Source organism: Diadema antillarum, unplaced genomic scaffold, assembly GCF_040938485.1.
Source record: "Diadema antillarum isolate AM-2024a unplaced genomic scaffold, OU_Dant_1.0 seq00000460_RagTag, whole genome shotgun sequence".
Lineage (NCBI taxonomy): Eukaryota > Metazoa > Echinodermata > Echinoidea > Diadematoida > Diadematidae > Diadema > Diadema antillarum.
Genome location: NW_027271431.1, coordinates 2,188,721 through 2,211,844, shown reverse-complemented (window position 1 = coordinate 2,211,844; position 23,124 = coordinate 2,188,721). Strand labels below are relative to the sequence as shown.

The 23,124-nt window shown below is 39.8% G+C and overlaps 1 protein-coding gene across 1 annotated transcript in view; it reads left to right on the top strand.

Moving 5' to 3' along the window:
* Positions 1-20,116, top strand: part of LOC139733036 (nck-associated protein 1-like) — a 30,858-nt gene extending 10,742 nt beyond the window's left edge. The window contains exons 12-29 of the mRNA XM_071643880.1: positions 812-974; positions 1,696-1,787; positions 2,443-2,524; positions 3,007-3,211; positions 3,568-3,700; positions 8,609-8,728; positions 9,410-9,561; positions 10,479-10,610; positions 11,141-11,256; positions 11,763-11,865; positions 12,474-12,604; positions 15,746-15,843; positions 16,557-16,650; positions 17,150-17,232; positions 17,865-18,033; positions 18,618-18,841; positions 19,313-19,405; positions 19,970-20,116. Coding sequence (XP_071499981.1) covers positions 812-974; positions 1,696-1,787; positions 2,443-2,524; positions 3,007-3,211; positions 3,568-3,700; positions 8,609-8,728; positions 9,410-9,561; positions 10,479-10,610; positions 11,141-11,256; positions 11,763-11,865; positions 12,474-12,604; positions 15,746-15,843; positions 16,557-16,650; positions 17,150-17,232; positions 17,865-18,033; positions 18,618-18,841; positions 19,313-19,405; positions 19,970-20,071 — 2,292 coding nt within the window. The 3' untranslated portion in view covers positions 20,072-20,116. The remainder of the gene's footprint in view (positions 1-811; positions 975-1,695; positions 1,788-2,442; positions 2,525-3,006; positions 3,212-3,567; positions 3,701-8,608; positions 8,729-9,409; positions 9,562-10,478; positions 10,611-11,140; positions 11,257-11,762; positions 11,866-12,473; positions 12,605-15,745; positions 15,844-16,556; positions 16,651-17,149; positions 17,233-17,864; positions 18,034-18,617; positions 18,842-19,312; positions 19,406-19,969) is intronic.
* The last annotated feature ends 3,008 nt before the right edge of the window (positions 20,117-23,124 follow it).

The following is a 23,124-nucleotide window of genomic DNA, read 5'->3' as shown; positions in this document are numbered from 1 at the left end:
CTTGGTTTGAACTGAACATGTACAATGTATGTTTGGTGCTGTGAGATTATTAGTGCTCTTGATGAGTTCATTGCTCAGATATCGAATGGGATGAAGAGCAGGTGAATGTTAAAGTCAGGATGTGATGTCTTACAGAATGAGAAAGTCAGCATAAATATTTTTTGGTGTCATGGAAGATGTGGTAAGAACAAAGACGATGATTCTTACCAAAAGAAAAAAGTGATGCTAGTCCCCTCTTTGTGCTTTAATAGCAGTCATTGTTTACTGCAGTCCTTGCAATGTGGAAAAGATGTTGTAGTGGTAGTCGTGTCAATACAGTGTACTCCCGTTATAACAAACAAGGTTATAACGGAGTTCCGGTTACAACGAAGTAAAAATTCAGGCCACAACATTATCCACTCTATGTATTTTTATTGTTTATTTGTTCGGTTATAATGAAATTTCGATATAATGAAAGAAAACTGCCGGTCCCGAGGACTTCGTTATAACGGGAGTCCACTGTAATCCCAACCATTATTCTGCCATGACTTCAAAAGGAAAACCTCAGAGCACAATTGCACCACACCTCTCAAATATCACGGCAGCACCAAGATTTAGCTCTTGATTTTTAAACTAGAGGTCCTGGGTTTGATCTCCTCCTGGTGCACACAGCCTGTTTCCTCTTGACCCAGCTGTACAAATGGGGTACATGGCAATGCTGGGGTGATGGAGTGTAGGATTCATGGAGAGAAGCGCTCAAATTGATGAGGCGATCCTGAGTTGTAAGAGTCCATACTATTATTACAAACTTTGCGTCTCTCTTTCCCCCCAGGCTCTGTATGTCTTCATGGGTCTCGCGTTTGCCCGCGATGAAGTCCTGTGGCTGGTGAGACACACTGAGCACCCCCACCCCAAGATGAAGAGCCGCCCCGTCCTGGAGGATCTTGTCGACCACCACCTCCCTGAGCTCCTCTTCTACATCGAAGAGCTACGAGGTGAAAGTTCGACTTCATGCCCAAATGATCCTGATTTACATTAATACTCATTGCTAGATGCTAACAAGAAGGTATAATGTGTAATCTTCCAGAGTTATACTGCTACATTAAGAAACACTGAAATCAGATGTATTGAAGGGCTTCCATTCTGATCACGCTAGATTGATAACATGATTGCATGGAATCTGAAGTTGCAAGATTTTTATTTCTACCGTTGATGTACAAATATCAAATGTAGGTAGCGTTTTTTAGAAGAGGAATCTATACTGTTGTACATGTCAGCATGTAAAGTCTCTTAAACTTTATACCCCTCTCAATTGTACTTGAAAGTTATTTTATTAGAAAGTGTACCACTGGATGCTGAGTTATTTAGAGGACCTGCCCCCTACCCCCCCCCCCCCCCCAAAAAAAAAAGAAGAAAGTGCAAAACAAAATCATAACAACATCAAACTGAACAGAACAATAACAAAACTAAACTAAACAAAATAAAAACAAAGTTTCAATTTCGTGTCAAACAATATGTATAAACAACAAACCTTACCTGCTATTTTCTGTAAGTTGACAATTAACTGCAGGACATTTGAAATTAATGGTGCATTTAGATATATTGCCAAAGCATTAAAATGTATTGGCCTATTTCTTCTGTTTCATTGAGTGAACTTATCTATCATGAGCCGCTTGTCTTATTGAATAGTGCATCATGTTTTCTTGTAAATTCTAGCTCTGGTGAAGAAGTATTTCTATGTGCTCCAGGACTACTACATCCAATACCTCAATGGCTACGATGCCATTGTCCTCAACAATATAGTGAAGGTGAGTTGAAATGGAGCTACCACCACTTTCAGTTCTGAAACATTTACAAATGCTTCTTGGCTTGGAATGACTTCATGATTTAAAATTATGAATCGATGCTAGAATACATTTTGGTATTTGCCTAATTGTGCCATCAAAAGTTATGAAGAATTTCACATGTTAATGAAATATGAGTAATATTTTTATCTGTATCTGGAGCTAAAAACAAGGCAGAAGATGATTGGTTGGTTGTGTTTGAATACAGAAAGTTGTGATGCATGGTTGATATATTTAATGGAATGAGACAGTGCCTATGTCTTCTCTCTGGTCTGTGTGTCAATCATGAATACAGTGCACTCCTGTTATAAAGAACACAGTTATAACAAAATTCCGGTTACAACAAAGTGAAAATTATGGCGCAATGTTATCCTCTCTATGTATTTTTATTGTTTATTTGTTCGGTTCTAACAAAATTTTGATATAACGAAAGTAAACTGCCGGTCCAGAGGACTTCGTTATAATGGGAGTCCACTACATCTCCCCCTAAACGAAGGCAATGTTGATCATCTCAAGGCAGGCTATTAAGATTTAAGCATTGTTCACACCGGGGCTGAAGAAACAAGATGGCCAAGCCTCGATCTATTTCAATGATTTTTATGATTTTTTTGACAACCAGAGTCTGACGATGTGTCCAGAAGATGAGTCCATCATCCTTTCCTCTTTCGTCCAAATCCTGGAGTCCCTCAACGTCAAGCAAGGTCTGTTTCCATGGATACACATCGTTGTAGTCTGTTATCAATCCAATTGGGCGCGGAAAGAGCTCTCCTTCTCACATAGTTGTTCAGCCTGAACCTTTTGCTACCAGAGCTGAGTGACTTGCAATTTATTTGTGTATGATAAGAAAATAAGAAAGCTTTAGGATCACCTATTACAGTTCTTCAGACGTACAAATACAAAGACTTTGTTAGCAGATAGCTGTGGAAACTCAATTTCAAACAAGAGACAGTGTGCATATCACTAAAATCTGTGTGAAAAAAAGTGAAGAAAGAAATTACATGTATAAGATGGTTTGTGTTCACCAGTGCATTGTGTTTGGGTTTCTGTGAGTATTAAGTAATTTCTTAGTTTGGTTTGTTCTGTAACTGTTTTGATACACTTGATACACTTTATATGGAACAGGGATGTGCACTGGGCTGAACCAAATGAAGAATCATTATTTACAAAACCTCTGATTCCACAGTGAAAGACGGCGCAGCCCCGGACTTCACAGGGTTCCGCCTGGACTGGTTCCGTCTCCAGGCCTACACCAGCATCAGCCGGGCCACGCTGGTCCTGAGTGACAACACAGAGCTGGCCAGGACCATGAACACCATCATCTTCCACACCCTCATGGTGGACGCCGCGGATGAGGTTCTCATGGAAACCTCCGACCTCAGCATCTTCTGGTGAGAAAGACTTGGCTCTTCCCTTGAAATTTCTGCCTTTGTCACGAAGTGCTGGACAGTGCTGCTGTTAAACTCAGTACCAAATAGCACAGTATGCTCTTGTGTAAATGAACGGCAGAGGAGCAGCATCACATGGACAGTATTTAGTGAATCACAATATGTGTTTTTGTCAAGCCATGATGCATTTTTGTTGCATTTTTGTTACATTTAGCAGAGGAAAAAATTGCAATCATTCACATCAGCGCTGTATCTCCGTGTAGGGTCCTCTTTGACTCCTGGTAGTTTCACTTGTCGTTGCCTTTCAATGATATATACAGTTCTCCAAATTGATTTTCCTTTGGATTTACTATTGACAGCCACCATAGCCGCATCTTTGAGCGCAACTTTGAGATGGCTTTGAGCTATCCCACCCAGTCCCGCTTCTCCGTGGCTTTCCCACTCATCTGTGCCCACTTCATCAACTGCACCCATGAGCTCTGCCCAGAGGAGGTAAGTGAAACTACTGAAAACACCTTTACTTCTGGACAGGGCTAAAAGACACTGCTTCCATTTTATTTAGACACATTTCCTCTTGAGGCTTTCTCCCTGGAAAGGAGTTTTGCTAGGACATACATTGTAAGTTAACTGCTGCTTTGTGTTCATATCAGGTGGAATTGATGACTGTACCCAGCTGCGTGTGCCTTTAGGAGCTGAGAATCAAGCCACTTTGTCATTCTCCATAATCCCCATCGCTTTTTTTTGTTGCATTCACAAGTTTGTCCATCCCCAAATGTGTCATTGTTTATCTGGAGCAGAAATCGGTTGCTCAGACCCTGCAGAAACTCTGTTAGTAATAGCAATATTTGATCCCATCCCGTACAGGAGCAATTTTTCATGGTTTTTGCCAAAATTAGAGCATTGAAAGACAACTTCATCTGCCCCCTATCTCAAAAATTCTGAAAAAGGGAGAAGGGGTATGAAGACATCTTGTTCACACAAGGACTGGCTGAGTGATCACAGTTTCCTCTGTCAAAACCCAAGCTTCTGTCATTGTTGTTATCTCTGTTAAAAATAAGAAATCCTCAGTTATGAAGTTGGTGTTCCAGTCCTGCAATATTTCATGTTGCTCTTTGCATTACCAATCTCTCTTCTTTCATCTCCAGTATCTTTCATCTCTTTTCCACTCTTAAACTTTTGTCTCTGGGTTTAGCTAAAGACATACATTTTATTGGAATTTGAGTAAAATTTTCATGCTTAACAGTTGTACCAATGCAGTCACTCTAATCTCATGAATTGTTATTAATACTGAATCTGTAAAAAAAAATGACATTGACATTTGACATATTAAGTATTTACTTTCAGAACTTATTAAGTTATGTTTCCTTCGATAGAATTTCATTACCTTGTTGGTGTTTATTTCTTATTTTTTAAATCTTTTTGTAACTTACTGGTTACAAGGGGAATAGACCCAAAGTATTTGTAAAAATTATAATACTGATTGGCTGTGATTTGCCTTGAAAGATATTTGGAGAATTCTGCATGCTATCAAAACTTTTTAATAAGTATACCCACCATGACTTACCTTCTAGTCTGTTACATGTACTATTCTGAAAATGCTTTTTGTGTGAATGAGATTAATTCATGCTTGGCATGTCTCGAGACTTGCCCTCGTTGCTATCAAAGTCTTACGTCGGGCAAATATTGAAGTTTTTCCACCCAATTTACCCGATTGATGATTTGATCACAGTTTTGGCTGCAATATATTTTTTTTTCTTCTTACCAGTGTGGCATGCAAATATTGTTTGCTGCCTCTTACTTCTCCCTTGTGGTGTTGACTGGTTGTTTTATTTTGTGTCAAAATTTACATTGTGCAACATCAGCATTGATTTCTGTCAGTTCATCCCTTGTATGTAAGGTTCTCCTTAACCTTCTTTCAAAATACTTGTTTCTACATGTGAACGTGACTGTGTATGCCTCAATTGCTTGGTTTCCATGCATACGGATGTATGCATGGAACTGAAAGCCTGTTTTCCTGTCATATGGGACAGTACTCTGTCATCCTTCCATTGGCCCCAAGCACCAATGAATTTTGCATATCCTGTTGGGGATATCCTACAGGGAAAATTTCTTCTAGGTAGTGTAATACCCTCTCATAATCAAAGTGAAAAGATTGGCATGTTACTGAGATGCGGAATTTATTACCTCCACTTCCAGATATTTTCGTAACAATGATGACAGTCTTGTACAACATGACCTGTTAGAAAAATTTTTTTTTTTTAAGTCAAGTATTGTTTTATCCCCCCACCCCCATGAAGTTAAATTGATGCCCTTGTAGTCTGTTGTTAATGTGTATCTTTTAATGTATATTTCAGACCCTAGCTTTTGCTTTGTGATCCTGAAATTCATTGTGTGCCTAAGGAGAATATTGTTTTTACAGACACTGATGTTAATAAATGCTACCGTTAGTCATATGTTTTTGCATTGAATTCAATAAAGAATGTTTTCACATAATTTTTTTTTAAATTATAAGTAACCAATAGTATGAAATATTTTTCACTCTTTCATAATCCTCATGTTCACCCTGCGCTATTGAAGAATTAGGTCAAGGAGCACATTAAACCTTTTTAAGCATTAATCATCCTGAAAATCTGTTGCTGTCATTATTCTGCAGTGGCTATGTGCTCATCCTCATCATCAAAATTTTGCCGTCCATCGAGCGTAGAACCATCAAATACCCACTATTTTGCTGACATCACACCGTGCACATACTTTGTTCATGTTCCTCTTTTATACTTGTCTCTGATTTCTCTCTGATTTTTACTCTTGATCGGAGCCGCTACTAACCTAACTCCAACTAACCCCCCTTCTCCAGATAAATCCTCGCAACCATCGCGAGACCATTGTGTATTTCATGGACAGGGTATGTAGGGTTGTCCAATGTAGCATGACCTGTTTTTTGCTTTCTTCTCTATATCTTTGTGTGGATGGTTGTGATGTGTGTCCATTTGTGTCTTTCCCTTTCCATGTTTTCTGTCATGTATGCCATGTCTCTGTGACCATTCATGATTTCATATTTCCAAATACAGCAAATTAGTTGAATTCAAGCAGAATGTACATATTGAAACAGGGGGATTAAAAAAAAAAGAAAGATCAGTGCCATATTTACTTTTACAGCCATCTTGTATTTATTTCTTTCATGCTATGGAAAGCTGTAATAAGACTGTGGATAAAGATTCGTTGCAACTGTCAATCAGTTGTAATAGAAGCAACTTGACAGAAAAATCATCAATTTGAAGATATGAACCTGCTTTACATGTCCATGAGGAATTGTAGCACATTGTTGGAAAGCTGTTGTAATCTTTTCCAGCTTTTAAATCTTAATAGGTGTAGAGGTCAAAGGGATTTTGCAGCAACTTCTGCAACAACTGCATTTTGCCCAGCTACTGATAAATACAGGCCAATTTAGTTATGTTGAAGCAAACTTTGTGGCATGAAAGAAACTATTGTATAATCAGCCTTGATGCAAATTAAAGAGATGCATTTTAAAAGAAAGAAAGGAAACAAAGTGTATTCAAAGCCCAAAGCATGCTCCTTCCTTGTGTCTTCAGTGTATGTTGATGTGTCTGTGTCTGTGTTTGTGTTTGTGTCCGTGTATGTGTCTTCAAAAGGTGTAATGGTGTCCTTGCATCATTTGACCCTTGTGGCTCTTATTTTCTCCAAAACATTTCCACAAAAAGTATATCACTCCCCTGTACACCATAGATGTGCATGTTTAGTGTCAGGTGTCATAAAAACCCAAATCTTTCAAATAAACTAGTGTATCAACAGTTCATTCCTTTTATGCACAACATCAAGACAATATCCAAACTCATTGATAACTTTACACTAAGTCTTGGTGAACACTTTCTGGTGTAGGGAAAAAATTGTTCCACGGTAACAAAATAATTGTCCATGGTTTTGTCACATTGCTTCATTGCTGTACGCTTTGTTGTATATTGGTATTCACAGCTGGGGTATCCAAAGGCTCTATATAGAATATTTTCTATAAATTTTGGTCCATTTTGGTGTCATTTCTATCCCGCTGTATGATTTGCCTTTCACTTCACATCAGACATGCTGTTTTATTTATAATTGCTTATATCTATTTGCCATACCTTATCATATTTGGTATCTTTTTCCCCTGGAATTTCATTTGTTAGAAAATTAATCTTACTCTTTACAATGAGTATCACCATCAGAAATTTCTTTGCAAGGGTGAAAATGTTCATGCTTCATGTTTTAAAAGCCACACTATCAAGATGTATTGTGTTAGTTGCTGTGTCTCAAATAGCGTAGTGCTTTCTATCCCAACACTCTGCTTGCAACATGATGCCAACTTGCTGCCATTTGGTGTATAGTGCATTGTCGCTAGATCAGATCAGTTTGGAATATTTAGGAAACAGATTGACATTAACAATTTGTAGTACCTAAAGTGTGAGAATCCCCTCATGATATCATTCCATCTTATTTTGTAGAATTAACTTTCAGTATGCATTTGGTGTGGATCAATATTGAATGAGATTAGTAGTATTTAAGAATTTATTTTTCAGCTTCTGCAATATAAAGCAAAAAGAAACGCTATTCAAGTAATCTCCTTGATATACCCAGATCTTTTATTATTGTTATTATTGTTATTATTATTATTATTATTGCTGTTATTATGGCTTCAATCTTCCTGCTCAGTTTGTGTAACAAGTCATTTGATATTATAAATTACATTACTTGATCATCTAACTGAATAAAAGGTATCTTTGAGATGAAGTAAGTCTGTTGACTGCAGAACCTTGACCATAAAGAGACTTCATAACATTTTTCAAATTGATAAACTTTTTCTGTGCAGAGGTTCAACCGCATTGCACAATATATGTAAAGTCAAGGCTCATGAAGGTATTCTGTAGTCTTGAGATACTTAATAAGTGTGAAATGTACTCTATCCTGAAATTATCATGCTTGGCTAAGCTTCAAATGTGAACATATGAAAAAAAAAATCTAAACAACTACAGTGTATTGATATGAAGGTCTGACATGCACGCAAGTTTTGAATCCTCTCGTCTTATGACTCTTTCAATAGATATGCCAAATCTTTACTCAATTTACGTTAGATACTGTTTACTTGGTGTGTGTGTCATTATGGAGAGGAATAGATGTTTTAAGCATAAGATTACTATATCTGATCATCTACATTCCAGTCAGTAGAATACTGTGGAATATGTTTCATGGCATATTTAGTAAATATGTAGATGAATGTGATAATAAAATATATAATCCAAACAAATTTGTTTAAAAGATGTCAAGGGAAAATATCTTTCTTTTATGATAATGCAATTTGTTTGCTTGTTTGCTTTTTTTTTCTCCTGTGTAATCGTGTGTCCTGAGCAGAGATTCCATGTTGGTGAGCGGAGTCTGTCGGTGACCAATGCCTTCCTTGACCGGCTCGCCAAAGAGGTGAAGGACGTGGTGACTAGGATCTGTTCCGAGCAGTGCAACCTGAGTGACCAGGTGAGGACCAAGGCCAGTCAGACTCTGCCCTGAAGCCTTCAAGCAATCTTGTTATTATACTCTTCCAGTGTTCAATATATGTGTACACACACATACACATGTAACGCACAAACAGATGAATCATACTGTCTCTTTTTTGATATCATTAATGTGATCGTCTATAATTCATCATATCCTAGGCCTTTTTTTGTGTATTCCAGATGGAAAACCCATTTGGAAGGTACTTCATGTATTGTATTGCCATTTTATGATATATTTATTCCAGCTGCTAAATCTGTATGCGTAAAATTGAGTGAGGGCGCTATGCCGAGAACAGGAGAAAAAAGAGCACAGACGGATTGCTCTCAGCCGAGGACAGGGGTCAAAAGTTCATGCACTTGTCATTCACATGTACGCTCCCTCAATATTCGAAGGGAAAATCATTAGCATAGAGCTATTGATCTGGACTCTTTTCTCCTCTAGTTCTTGGGATCATGTCATTACTTGCCTTGATGCATACAGCTTTAATTTGGCAACTCAAATAAAGATATCATAAATAGAGTCCAGAATCTGGGCTACCTTACAAGCTGACAATACGCCATAACCATGTCATGGAGATGAATCATTGGATGCGTTGGCTGCTTGATGATTAAATATGTTGCCATTGCTGAATGGATGACTTGTCTCTCCATCATCTGACAGCTCCTGCCCAAGAATGCTGCCCCGATCCACATCAAACATGAGCTGCAGCGCAAGAGCAAGCAAACAGTGGACAAGAACCGACTGAAAACTCTGGTGGAGAACCCTATGCCTGGCACAGAGAGTTTCCGCAAGACCAGAGAGAATCTTACCGAGTAAGTCCTCACTTTTTGTTATGAGATGCAGCAAAGTTGAGCAGCATGTAGTTGCAAGGAGTCTGTTGATTGTTGCAAATTGTGTGCCTGGAGACAGTCCTTTAATTATAGATAGAAGTTGAAACCACTTTGCTAAATACATGACAGATGAGAAGGTAGGCCTACAAAATGAGTATTCATCTAAACCTTTGCCAGAAGTGATCCTGGAGTAGAAGGATCAAGGTACAAGGATCCTTTGGTAGAACATCATGATTTTCCTACTGTGCAGTTTTTCACAGTGCTGTCATTATGGCAGGAAGTCACTCAGAGCAAGATGGCACCCTGATGGATTGAAATTTCTCCCTCCATTTTCTCAGAGCCCCTTGAAACCACTGAAGTCATGACTGCAGATGGTTTATTTATCAACACCACTTGATTTAATGTCGAAGCACTTGATGGATAGTCTGACAATGCATTTGATGAAACATCTGATACACTATATAAAGTTTGTTACAGTTGTACAGTGGGTATGTACCATTTACAAACCATAAGATTTTAACTGCATGTAGAACTCAGAATTATGACAGCCTGTCACAAACTACATTGGTAGGAAGATGACCAGTTTAGGAACACAGCCATCCACATCTTGTCAGTGAAGAAATCAGTATCACATGACTTCAAGCCCACATATTCAAGTTCTTCTCTGAGCAATGTTTTTGTGTGTAGTTAATACCTCATATTGGATGACAGGATTAGCAGGAAATTGATTGCATCTGGACCACCAAATCATGTTGATCTGGTTGTTAAAATGTTTATTGGATGTCAAATTTTACTGGGGAGATGGCATGAGTCCAGTTTGTTCACTGTGAAGTAACTGTCCAGCCCTGGTTATCCCATTCACACATTGTGACACGTGATTACGTTGGCTGACCCACCAGATTTGACCGTCTTCACATCTCCCTGTCCGAGCTGTGTACGGCCATTAACCATGCCTCCAAGATCCTGGTGTGGGACCACACCTTTGCCCCTAGAGAGTACCTCATTCAGCATCTGGAGGCGAGATTTGCCAAGTAAGTCTGTCAACACATCTAGACATGGTTTCACCATGCATGAAGCATATTCTGTTATTCGCTGGTATATTTCCTATCCATTCTCTATTGTTAGTTTGTTGGTTTTGTTTTTGTTTTTATCTTGGCAGACCATGTGATCATTAAAGAACTTTTGTCACAGGTTTTTCCCTGCTCATTTGCAGTCACCATATCCATTGTAGCATAGCCCCTCGTGCTGTTTATGATAGCATGTTTGGTTATAGATGATGAGCACTGTGGCCATAAAAATCTCACCAGGTGGGCTATTAAATTCTCTTCTCTTGGTTGAGTTCCTACAAGAAGTGAAAAAAGCCTCAGTGTCATTATTTTTCAGACAGGGCTGCTGTCTGTCATTGAATATTTCCTCTTGATTGATACTCATTTCTTTCAAGAAATCTCGCAGTTGAGAAAGAATGTCTCAAAAGTCCCTATCAGGGCTCTTGACTCTGTGTATGTTTGAGTGTGTGAATACGTGTGTTTATTGTGGTGGATTATTTTCTTTTTTGTGACAGAGCCCTCGTTGGCATGATGATGTACAGCCCTGAGACTAATGAGATAGCCAAACCTTCGGAGCTTCTCACCAGTGTTAGGACATACATGAATGTCCTCCAGAGCATCGAGAGCTATGGTGAGTCCCACGATGAAGTCTGTAGATTCCTCCACGTTTCGTGTTAAGGTTGAGCATTATGCAGAGCTTGCCACACCCATGACTTATGTATTCCTTTATGTGGTTCATTTTGAATGCTTATGCTGAAGTGGAGCATGTAACGGTTAATTGCAAGTATGAACAGAGACTATTATTAATTATTGTGCACATTCCTCAGTACCAGGACTCATTTGCTCATTCACATATTTCAAAAGTATGATAATTCTAATCATATCTCATGGACTAGATCTACGTGGCATGTTTCCAGAGATGGACAGATAACCACAAAATCTGTGTAACTGAAAATATTGGTGATTTCATTGATTGGAGGCACTATTTAGATTATGAATGTTAATCCACAATCTCTCTCATGTGTTAAATTCTAATGTAATTATTTGTGTATTCTGTCATACTATGAATGTAACGCTTGTCGATACTATGAAAAACCCTGTTTCTCACTTAATCTAATCTTTGCAATTTGTCCCCAGTCCAAGTGGACATTACGCGAGTCTTCAACAACGTGATGCTGCAGCAGACACAGCAACAAGACAGCCATGGGGAGAAGACCATCACTATGCTGTACACAAACTGGTAGGAATTACCCTCAGAATCAACTCGCTATCATCATCTACCATGTGGAGTGCAATATCTCTGGCACATTGAAGAACCAGTCAAAGCAAAAGCTAGTCTGCAAATGCTTTAGCTCAGATCTGTGTGGTGATCTATCAAGAAATTCACTTGATAGCTTTTATACAAGACTTGCCATTAGCAGTGGCCCAATAGCCCAAGGCCACTAAAAATTATTGTTGGGCCACCAAATTTATCTTTTGGTAACCCGATTGGGCAACTAAGATTCAAAATGGGTTGTTACTCTTGCTTTTATTTTGGGCACTACATATCTATGTCGGGCCAACAAAATTTCAGATTTATAGATTGTGGTGGTCCAAACAGGCCATCTGAGAAAATAGTTAAAGTCAAGCTATGAAAAATATGTGTGTGTTTATATAGATATATATATATTTTTTTTCCCTATGATTTTTGGTTGAAGTCACATTGCCGTAACTGCAGACTTCAATTGAGTTGATTGGCTTATCAGTTTTCAGTTGCAAATTTCTTTAAAAAGATGTCCTTTTCTGCTACAAATTTTTGTCTTTTGCTGCAAGATTATTGAAAGATATTTCTTTCCTTTGCCATCGCAGGTATCTGGAGGTGTTCCTACGCAAGGTGACCACGTGCCACATCATCTACTCCCCTCACCAGAAGGCTTTTATTAGTCTGGCCCCTGACAAACAATTGCCTTTCAATGCAGAGGAGTACACCGATGTCACAGGTGAGGGACGGAGCTAGATGACGACGGTGGTGATTGATACCCAGAATACCGCTCATTTTTGTCCATGTCTTTCATTTGCTATCAATATTTACTCATCAAGTTGAAGATATCATATGTATTTTGATTCTGCATGTTTTCTATTTGTTCATTGTCTCAGGTTGATTCATTCTTTACAAATGATCGTCATTGTATATTGATCGATGTAAGCTCAGGTACAGAGTGCCACAGCAAAACTGTTCAGTAATAAAAAGAGGTAATGCTGTGATCAGATGTGAAAGTATGCACTGTGTGCTGTGGATTTTGTAATGTTTTCCTCTTTTTTTGTCCCCGCCGAACGAGTTCGAGCAGGGGACTATGAAACTGGCTCCGTACGTGTGTGTGTCTGTGTGTCCGTCCGTCTGTCCGTCTGTCCGTCCGTCCGTGCTAACGAGAGTATGCTTGTGTGGCTAGGAGAACAATAGTGCACAATAGATGGTCTTTATTCCGTCAGGCTTGTGTGGCTAAAATTTTTGCTTGTGTGTCTATTTCAACAAAAGGGAGAACAAAGGGGTAGACACACAAGTATATCACCGTGAGGTCTAACGTCCGTCCGTCCGTCCGTCTGTGCGTCCGTGTGTGATCAAAATGTTCAATTTGCTACTCCTTCGCCATTTCTAACCTGATTTTGATTCTGTTTGCTTTATATGATAGCACTACATGGGAGCTTTGAAACTTCTACACAGAATTTCAGTTGTGACCTTTGACCTTGACCTTTGACCTATATTGTACATTTTGCTTCAAAATGCTTCTCCTTCGCCATTTCTAACCCGATTTTGATTCCGTTTGCTTTATGTGATGGCACTAGGTGAGGGCTTCAAAACTTGTACACAGAATTTTGACCTTTGACTTCTTTGACCTTTGACCTTGATTTTTAGCTCACCTGAGCCAAAGGCTCAAGTGAGCTATTGCGATCGCCCTTCGTCCGGCGTCCGTCGTGCGTCGTGCGTCGTGCGTCGTGCGTCGTGCGTCGTCCGTCGTCCGTCGTCCGTCGTCCGTCGTGCGTCGTGCGTAAACTTTTTACATTTTCATCTTCTTCTTGAAAACCCCAAGACCGATTTTCATCAAACTTGGCAGGTAGCATCCCTAGGGGGTTAGGAACTCAATTTGTTAAAATGGGCACCATGACCCACCCAGGGGGCCCCCAGGGGGGCCCAAACCCCCCAAATTTAAGGAATCTTTAAAAATCTTCTTCTCTAGAACCAGAAGTGATAGAGCTAAGTTAATACTATGAGTTAGTTCATTGATGACTGTAGTTTCAAGTTTGTTCATGGCAGAATCAGGGATGCCCCCCTTGGGACCCAGGGGAGGGGGGTGGGGAGGGGTTCTAATGGGGCCTAAATTGTACATTTTCATCTTCTTCTTGAGAACCCCATGACCCATTTTCACCAAACTTGGCAGGTAGCATCCCTAGGGGGTTAGGAACTCAATTTGTTAGAATGGGCACCATGCCCCACCCAGGGGGCCCCCAGGGGACCCCCAGGGGGCCCAAATCCCCAAAATTAAGGAATCTTTAAAAATCTTCTTCTCTAGAACCAGAAGTGATGGAGCTAAGTTAATACTATGAGTTAGTACATTGATGACTGCAGTTTCAAGTTTGTTCATGGCAGAATCAGGGGTGCCCCCCTTGGGACCCAGGGGAGGGAGGTGAGGAGGGGTCCTAATGGGGCCTAAATTGTACATTTTTATCTTCTTTTTTAGAACCCCATGACCCATTTTCACCAAACTTGGCAGGTAGCATCCCTAAGGGGTTAGGATCTCAATTTGTTAAAATGGGCACCATGTCCCACCCAGGGGGCCCCCAGGGGGGCCCAAACCCCCCAAATGAAGGAATCGTTAAAAATTTTCTCTAGAATCAGAAGTTATGCAGCTAAGATAATACTATGAGTGAGTACATTAATGACTAGTTTCGAGTTTGTTCATAGGAGATCCAGGGGTGCCCCTCTTGGGGGCAGGGGTGGGGGGGGGGGGTGGGGGGGGGGTGGGGGGGTGGGGGTGGGGGGTTGGTTAGGAAGGTCCAAATGGGGGCCTGAATCGTACATTGTCATCTTCTTCCTGAAAACCTCATGATAGATTTTCGTCAAACTTGGCAGGTAGCATCCTTAGGGGGTCAGGATCTCAATTTATCAAAATGGGCACCATGCCCCACCCAGAGGGCCCCAGGGGGCCCCCAATCCCCCAAATTAAGGAATCTTTAAAAATTTGGGCCCTTATTGTACATTTTCATCTTCTACTTCAGAATGCCTGGTCAAATTTTGGTAGAGCTGTGAATAATTTAGATTAGTGACTGCGTGAAAGGTGAACTTGCGATACTCAGGTGAGCGCTAGACCCGCGGGTCTCTTGTTTACCTATATTGTACATTTTGCTACAAAATGCTACTCCTTCGCCATTTCTAACCCGATTTCAATTCAGTTTGCTTTAAGTGATGGCACTAGGTGAGGGCTTCAAAACTTCTACACAGAATTTTGACCTTTGACTTCTTTGACCTTTGACCTTGATCTTTTTACCTATATTGTACATTGGCTACAAAATGCTACTCCTTCGCCATTTCTAACCCGATTTCGATTCCGTTTGCTTTATGTGATGGCACTAGGTGAGGGCTTCAAAACTTCTACACAGAATTTTGACCTTTGACTTCTTTGACCTTTGACCTTGATCTTTTTACCTATATTGTACATTGGCTACAAAATGCTACTCCTTCGCCATTTCTAACCCGATTTCGATTCCGTTTGCTTTATGTGATGGCACTAGGTGAGGGCTTCAAAACTTCTACACAGAATTTTGACCTTTGACTTCTTTGACCTTTGACCTTGATCTTGTTACCTATATTGTACATTTTGCTACTAAATGCTACTTCCGGCGGGGACATATATTACGCACCGCATAATTTCTACTTTTCCTTGTTTTTTTGGTTGAGATTTCCAAGTTAACTGATATTTGCAAAAATTAGCGACATGCCACATTATTGCCTCCTTATACATTGCAATGTTTATTTGTCTCTAGTATAGAGAGTCAGTGACTTTTCATATGAAAAGAGACACAACTTGAATTTTTCATTCTGCCTTGTGCTCTTTAATGTTGGTATATTTTATGTTTGTCAACAGAGCTACGGTCCCTTGCTGAGCTGATTGGAGCCTACGGTATGAAGTTCCTTCATGAGAGTTTGATGTGGCACATTGCTAGTCAGATGGGCGAGCTCAAGGTAAGTGAATTCCCAGCCGGAATCCTATCAGAGATCGCTTCCAATCTTGCATCCCTGGAAATTGGGAGATTTCAGCAATTTAGTTTGTATTGTTGTAACTTTTGTGGTTTATTACAATAGACCTCCTTCATTGCACATATTTTAATTCTTCATTAATGGAAATAAAAAAATAAATGAATGAATGAATGAATGAAAAAATGAATGAAATGAATTCTACACATCACTTTTTGTGTAATTTTGGTGTATGAATATCACTATGCCAGATTTAGAGTAGTGACATTTTGACAATATCACAGGCACAAGTCAGTAATTGTAAGTAGGCCAAGGTCCTCTGAGACAGTATCCTAGTATTCATGGCCAGTGGTTACAGTGAAAAGGGAAGTTTTGCCCTTTCGCCGGTAGCTCTCAAATAAGTACGAAGAAAAGGTAGTCCCTAGACGAACTTTATGATGGTCTTAGGATTAGTTTGATACAAATTGGCATGCACTGAATTTGTAATTACAAGATATGTTCATAAACCAAATAAGAAACAGAACCCCGTAGTATTTGCTTTAAGTTTGGAACTGTGAGAGAGAAAGGAGCTTAATTTGACCAGCACAGAGTCAATATTTGGCGGGGAGGTAACGTGTGATGTATGCATGTATTGCAGGCAATTGTGGCTCTGCTCACTCAAAAGCCATGTGGCCACCCCCTTTCACTTTCTAACTCACCAGAAACTCGTGATCGAGAACAAGGATGTGCTAGCCCAACTGAGAACCAACTTCGACAAGCCGGACATCATGGCGCAGCTGTCACAACAACTCAAACGTGAGATTTTACACCTGGGCAATCCTTGCCTTAACTCATCACGTCCCGGAAACTACATTTGCATCATTTTGTGCTATATCTTTGTACTGATACTGTTGCTGTTCATTTTTGGCATTTCACAAGGTAGAAAAAAAAGGGAAAAACTTTCACATGTTAATCCTTTGTCGTCTATATATCATAGTTTGTTTCTATCGTAGAGATTTCAAAAGCCTCATACTATCTAAATTCACAGCTGATTCTTAACTTGGCAACACATTTTAGAAGATTGAAGTTCTTGTTTCTCAAATTGGCAAGTGATTGGAAATGTCATTATTATTATCTGTGCAGAATTAATATCTTTAAACAATTCTTGTCAAGTCTTCCCCAGTTTATTATATGCAGTGAAATTCAGATGTGCCACTTTAATGAAAACAGGACAGTTGTCGTCTCTGAAAGTAGACATCTCGTATGAATGTATAGACATATTCTCTATCTCTCTCCATCTCCATTCCTATACTAGATGTGGACAACCTCTTGATGCGGCTCAACATCATTGGCATCATCCTAGCTTTCAAGGCCCTGACCCAGGAGGCACTCAGTGAAGTAAGTCACCTGCTGATCGAGCAGATAGGAGTCAATGTTTTAAACCACAATGTGTCATCAGTAAACTGCACTGGATTTTTGTTCCTCTGTGTCCTCCAATCAAAATGGCGTTAACTCCAGCCAGTCGCTGTTCTATTCAAATGGTCACCTTTCTGCAACCGTGTAGCTAGTTATGCTATGTTACAGTTCATGTGATTTCATCAAGTACGCAGTCAACATTAAATGATCTGTTTGGCCCTTTACTTACAGGGACCTAGAGTGTTATTAATCAAATATATGGCAGGGCTGGCCTGTTTGAGTCACCAAAAGTTTTGAATTTGAAATGTTGTTGGCCAAAAAAAAAAGAAATAAAGTGCCCCAAAATGAAAGGAAATATGAAATCTCATTTTGAATTTTAGCTGCCCAATTGGGCCACCAAAAGATAACCCTTTGGGAAATTAGGTGGCCCAACATTCATTCTTGACCCCCACTAATGTTGAGCCCTGTGTATGGAAAATTGCTGCATCGCAAGTGCAACTCCAACAGGGAGAAACTATGTGAAACATATTGCAATTATTATTCTGTTTTAAGACTGTATTGCTTTTATCAGAGAAATGAGTCATGTGGTGTGTTTGTTCGCTCTATCTCGTCAGGTGCTGTCCCGTAGAGTACCATTCCTGTACAGTGCCATCATTGACTTCAAGGAGCATGTAAGAGCCGCGGGACAGGACGCCATCACTGTTGACACACTGGCCAGCAGCGTAGGGCTGTCCTGTAACGTGGACCCTGCCTTGGTCAGTGCTCTGCGCTCAGAGAAGGAAAGTAAGTATCGTTCTGCAACCATTTTGCCGAGAAAGACAGGAAATGTATTCTAGAAGTGTTGTAAATATGTTTCAGTGCTATTACAAGGTTGACATGCCCTGTATGTTTTATGTTATTTGATGTGAGCATGTCATATACATTGTATTTTGACTATAGACTGGGCAATATAAAAGACTTCAGTTGCTCACATGCATACCCACATCAATACACACTGCCACTCACAAACACACTCTTTACTGGTGGATACAGTCTGGTCATCTTTCTGTGCATAGAAGAGAAAATTCTTTTCTCCTGTGCATTAAAATTGCATTGAAAACAAGTACTCTCCTTTTTCCTCCACATCCCCCTCCTGTCCAGTTATTGATGTTTCTTTCGATAATGCAAAGTTCCATTGGAATATGCTTTATGCATGCACCAAGGCAAAATATGAAAGGTTTGGAAAAACAGCTGTATAGGTTGTATGAAACAGACTGTTGAGTACTTACAGCTGTACACCAGATGATATCGTAACATTTCTCACAAAGTTTGGTGGTGTTTCAAGTATTTTTATTTATTTGTTTTTTTTTTTTGTTCTTTCCCTCCAGTTGACCCTGATCAGGATTACAACCTCTCCTGTCTCCTCATGGTCTTCATCGCCGTCTCGCTGCGCACCCTTGCCCGCAGCGATGGCACCATCTACCACCCGATGTACGACGCCCACCCAAACAACTGCCATTGCTATGCCAAGGCCATCAATGCCATTGCGGGGGCGCTCTTCTCTCTCCACGGACGCGGGGACATTGAGGACCGGCTGCAAGAGTTCTTAGCTGTAAGAAGATTATTGATCTATAACCATTTACTGTGCCATTAAGTTGCTGTCATGCCCATTTTTTTTTTGCCACTCAAATTAGATCAAATGTTAAAGGGATGGTATAGTATTGGTGGAGATGAGAATTGGGCTTTTAACTTTTTGCAAGATACCAAGAAACCACTTATGATCATGCATCTGACCAGTCATTTGAAGGTTCTTTGTAGAAAGACAGAGTCTATTTTGAAATTGATTTCCAAATTTAAGATAAGTTTGCAGTTTGCGTAGGTGTAGATAAGCAGACAGTTTTGACAAATATTATTGTATCAGTGTCAATTATTGATGTTGAGAAACCATTCCACGTAGTAAATGCATAAGTTTGTTTAGATTTATGCTCTTTTGACTCGACTTTAAAACAAATTTCAAGCAGTGGCTTGACATGGCTGTTTGACACTTCAGTTTGACCTCTCCTTCCCCGTTTGTGCTCTCCAGCTGACCTCCTCAAACATGCTGCACCTTGGCCAAGAAACAGACAAGCAGATCACCATCAAGGGCCGGGAATCCCTCCATCTTCTCCTGGATCAGGTGGGTACACACATCAGTCACATGACTCTCCTCACTAGTCACATGACTTTCCTCACTTGTCACATGATTCCTCCCATCAGTCACATGACTTAACCAATAAATTGTAAAAGAAAACATATTGACCAGCAGGAAACATTTGGAAGTAAATTGGCTCAAGACTTAAGTTGTTGCTGTGGTTCCTCTTTCTTGTGGTTGACCTGATGACTATCAGTGATATTCTGAAAGTATTTCACTTTGTAGTTCCACTACTGATAGTGTTATGCTCTTTCTCCAACTGCTCACAATATATGCCAACAAGTGTTATATTAATTGAATGTGATATTCAGTAAATGATATGTATTTACATGATATTAGTTTTTGACACTTTGCAGAAAGCAAATAATAGTAAAGATAATAACTGTACTAGCAAGTAACAACAGTAATTTGCGATGAGTAATGTTTTCCTGTTAACGGAATCTGCATAAAACTTTCATGATTCTTTGATAGATAACTCAAAGAGTGTATTTAAAAGGACAGATTGGTTTTGAATCAACTTGTCTTTGCTCTCTATGTGTCTGTGTGTAGATTGTGAAGGAGTCACCATTCCTGACCCAAGACCTCCTGGAGTCTTGCTATCCGTACGCCCTGCTGAGGAACGCCTACCACACCGTCCTCAAGAGGGACTGAGTGAAAAGCGCAAGACAGGAGCAGTTTGTCTGTACATGCACACATACACACTCACATACATGCACACACACACACACACACACACACACACACACACACACCCCACACACACACCCCACACACACACATACGCACACATATCTCTGCTGAGAAACACCAAGCATTTCGCATGGGAACTGAGAGAAATTAATCTTTCTTCTCTCGTTGATTTTCTTGTGTTCTCGTGCCGTACAGTAGAACAAGTTTCTCTACGGAAGTGGTTAAAAATTACTGAAGTGACCTCTGTAAACAGATGGCCATAGTGTAAAGGTTGCTACAATATGTATGTGATTGGACCTTTAATTCTTGCGAGGGAGAACCTATTATGTGCCACGTGAATCCTGTAGTGTAATGCATGGATAGAGAAAATAATGGATTTTAAGATTTTGTAAATGTTGCTACTCTTCACATACCATGCATCACAACATTTATGTGTAGAAATCAGCAAAATCACAATGTACTCATTACACTGTGTTCTGTATCATTTGTTTATTGGTTTGTGTGCCTCTGTTATTTGTGAGTAAATGAAGAGAAACATAAATCCCCCTCCTCCACCACACCATCCTACCTCTCCCACCCCTGCACCAGCCTCATCCCTACCCTTCTCTCTTCCACCTTCCCTTCCCACCACCCAATTCCATCCTTTCTCCCCCAACTCTTCACAAACCTTTAGCTTACCCCTTCCATATTCCCCTGCCCCACACCATCCCTCTTCCCCCACCCCTTCCCTCCTTCCAACCCATTTACAAGCCCCTTCTCCCCCCCCCCCCTTTCTCCTCCACCAGCTCCTACCCCCACCCCTTCCCCAGTCCACAATGGCTCGTTTGTGGTAGAAAGGTCATAGGAGGGGAGTTTTCAACGAATTGTTCTCTTCTTTACATTTTGTACGCCACCACTCACAAATGCGATTAATCTGGACTTGGAACTGCTTGGGCTGAGACGATGGTAAAGTTGACCCATATGAACCATTTTCTATTTTCCCGTGCCCCCTCCACATAATAAGTCTGAGTGATGAATGGTAAATATATTGTATGTTTACACCAACTCATGCATGTTACTGAGAGTGCCTACTTCAAGTAGTTAATTGGCGCCCAAATCAACAGTAAATAGATGTCCAAAAATATCAGTTGATATTCTCAATATTCTCATATTTATTCATTGTGCTCCTTAAAACATATTTGGTTTGCTATTTTTTTTTCCAAACTGTGCTTTCATATAATGCCCAATGCAGAAGTGATTTTTTTGTACAATACACAAGCCATTTTTGTGTTCTAGCTGTAAAAAGATACAATAAGATATTAAAAAGAAGATAATGTATTTTGATATGGCCTATGAAATACATTTGACATTTAATTGTATATTCAGCATCACATATGTATATAAGTTTCCAACAGTTTCTGTTGCCATTTGCCTGTTATTTTGTACCTATGAACTATTGTAGAAATGTCTATGTATGCCATCCTTTGATATATAGAAGAATTAAGAGTGTTTAACAGGCCAGGTGGCTATAAGTCTGTGAATATTTGAACAAGGGAGGCTATACCAGCTTGCATGCTTTAATTCTACCTTCAGTGGCTAAATGTAAGATTCACGAACGTGATGAATTAGAAATGTATTTATTCTGTTGTATAAATGCCACATTGAAGCTTTTCTTGTCGTCATTATTGTAGGAGGTGGACATACCAACCAAAGTGGATATGCATGCATCCTGTAGCTGTTTAGAGCAGTGCTAGTACTAGGGAGACACAGTGACCAAAATGTCTCCACAAGATGGAGTGAGATAATTCCACATGAAGTATTAAGTAGTACTTTGGGCCCATATTTATGTAGAAAATTTATTAAATAGTCTACTTTATTGTCATACCAACACTCATTATGGTCACTGCATTTCATAACAAAGACTTAGAGTTGTTTGATATTTTACCTTTCCAAGCATGGCTTCTCGTTAAAGATGCAACACCCGTAGATGCTCTGGAACAACTATGTGAAGGAATATAATTAGGAAGAAGAAGCTCAGGTAGTCGTATCACATGATACAGCGGAGCTGTTTCACTGGTGTATTTATACTTCTCACACATGTTGCATAAAGGAAGATTTGTGATTAGAGCTTGTTGTCATGATACTGGTCAGTAATTAGCTTTTCACACTGTAGAGAGCTCCGCAAATTGTTAGAAAACATCAAAGTTCTTTTGAAGCGTCTTCCCATATTTTTTTTATATTCCCTTTCAGCTCTTTGGTAGGATTATGTCAAAGTCTTCTTCCAGGTCCCCCCCCCCCCACACTTTGTGATCTCTCTCTCTTTCAGCTCCATCTCTATCACTCTGTCATGGTCAAACTCCCTTTCAGCATCTTCAGTTCGTAAATTCTACTGATTTCTGGGAAGTGCATATAGATGGAAATGATTACCCCTTGAGAAGAGACTTATACTTAAGACATTATAGCAAGTAAGATGATAGGCCATCATGCATACACAGATGTATTTTGATACGGAATCTACCCTGTGAAAAGAGACCATGTCGGGATGTTCTTTAATTGCAGATGCGCATACTAGATTGGAGAAATTCTGATGTGAAATCATGATCTGAGGAATGGCTAAATGTTGCAATTCTTGGTTTGAACAAAAAATTAATGATGTTTATGGAATCATGAATGGCACCATATCTAAGTTATTGCAACGTTAACCTTTGGAGTAGCATTTACTCACAGAAGGTAGCAAATGTTGAAGAAGACAGTTTGCAGGTTTCTTAACCCTGTTATTGTTATCAGTATGCCATTTGTATGCAATGTCTGTGACATTTCTTAATGATGGAGCTGAGAGGGTTTAAATCAGACTCTTTTTGAAGCTGCATCGCAGGGCATTATATTCAGATATCCTCTCCTCATTTCAAAATCTCAGATCTAGTCCAGAAGGCAATTGTGTATTGAGATTGTTGGCCGTAAGGCCTGAATATTACTCAGTATATGCATCACTTTGTAACGACTCATGGTGAATTCTGATATTAAGGTAGTCAGGA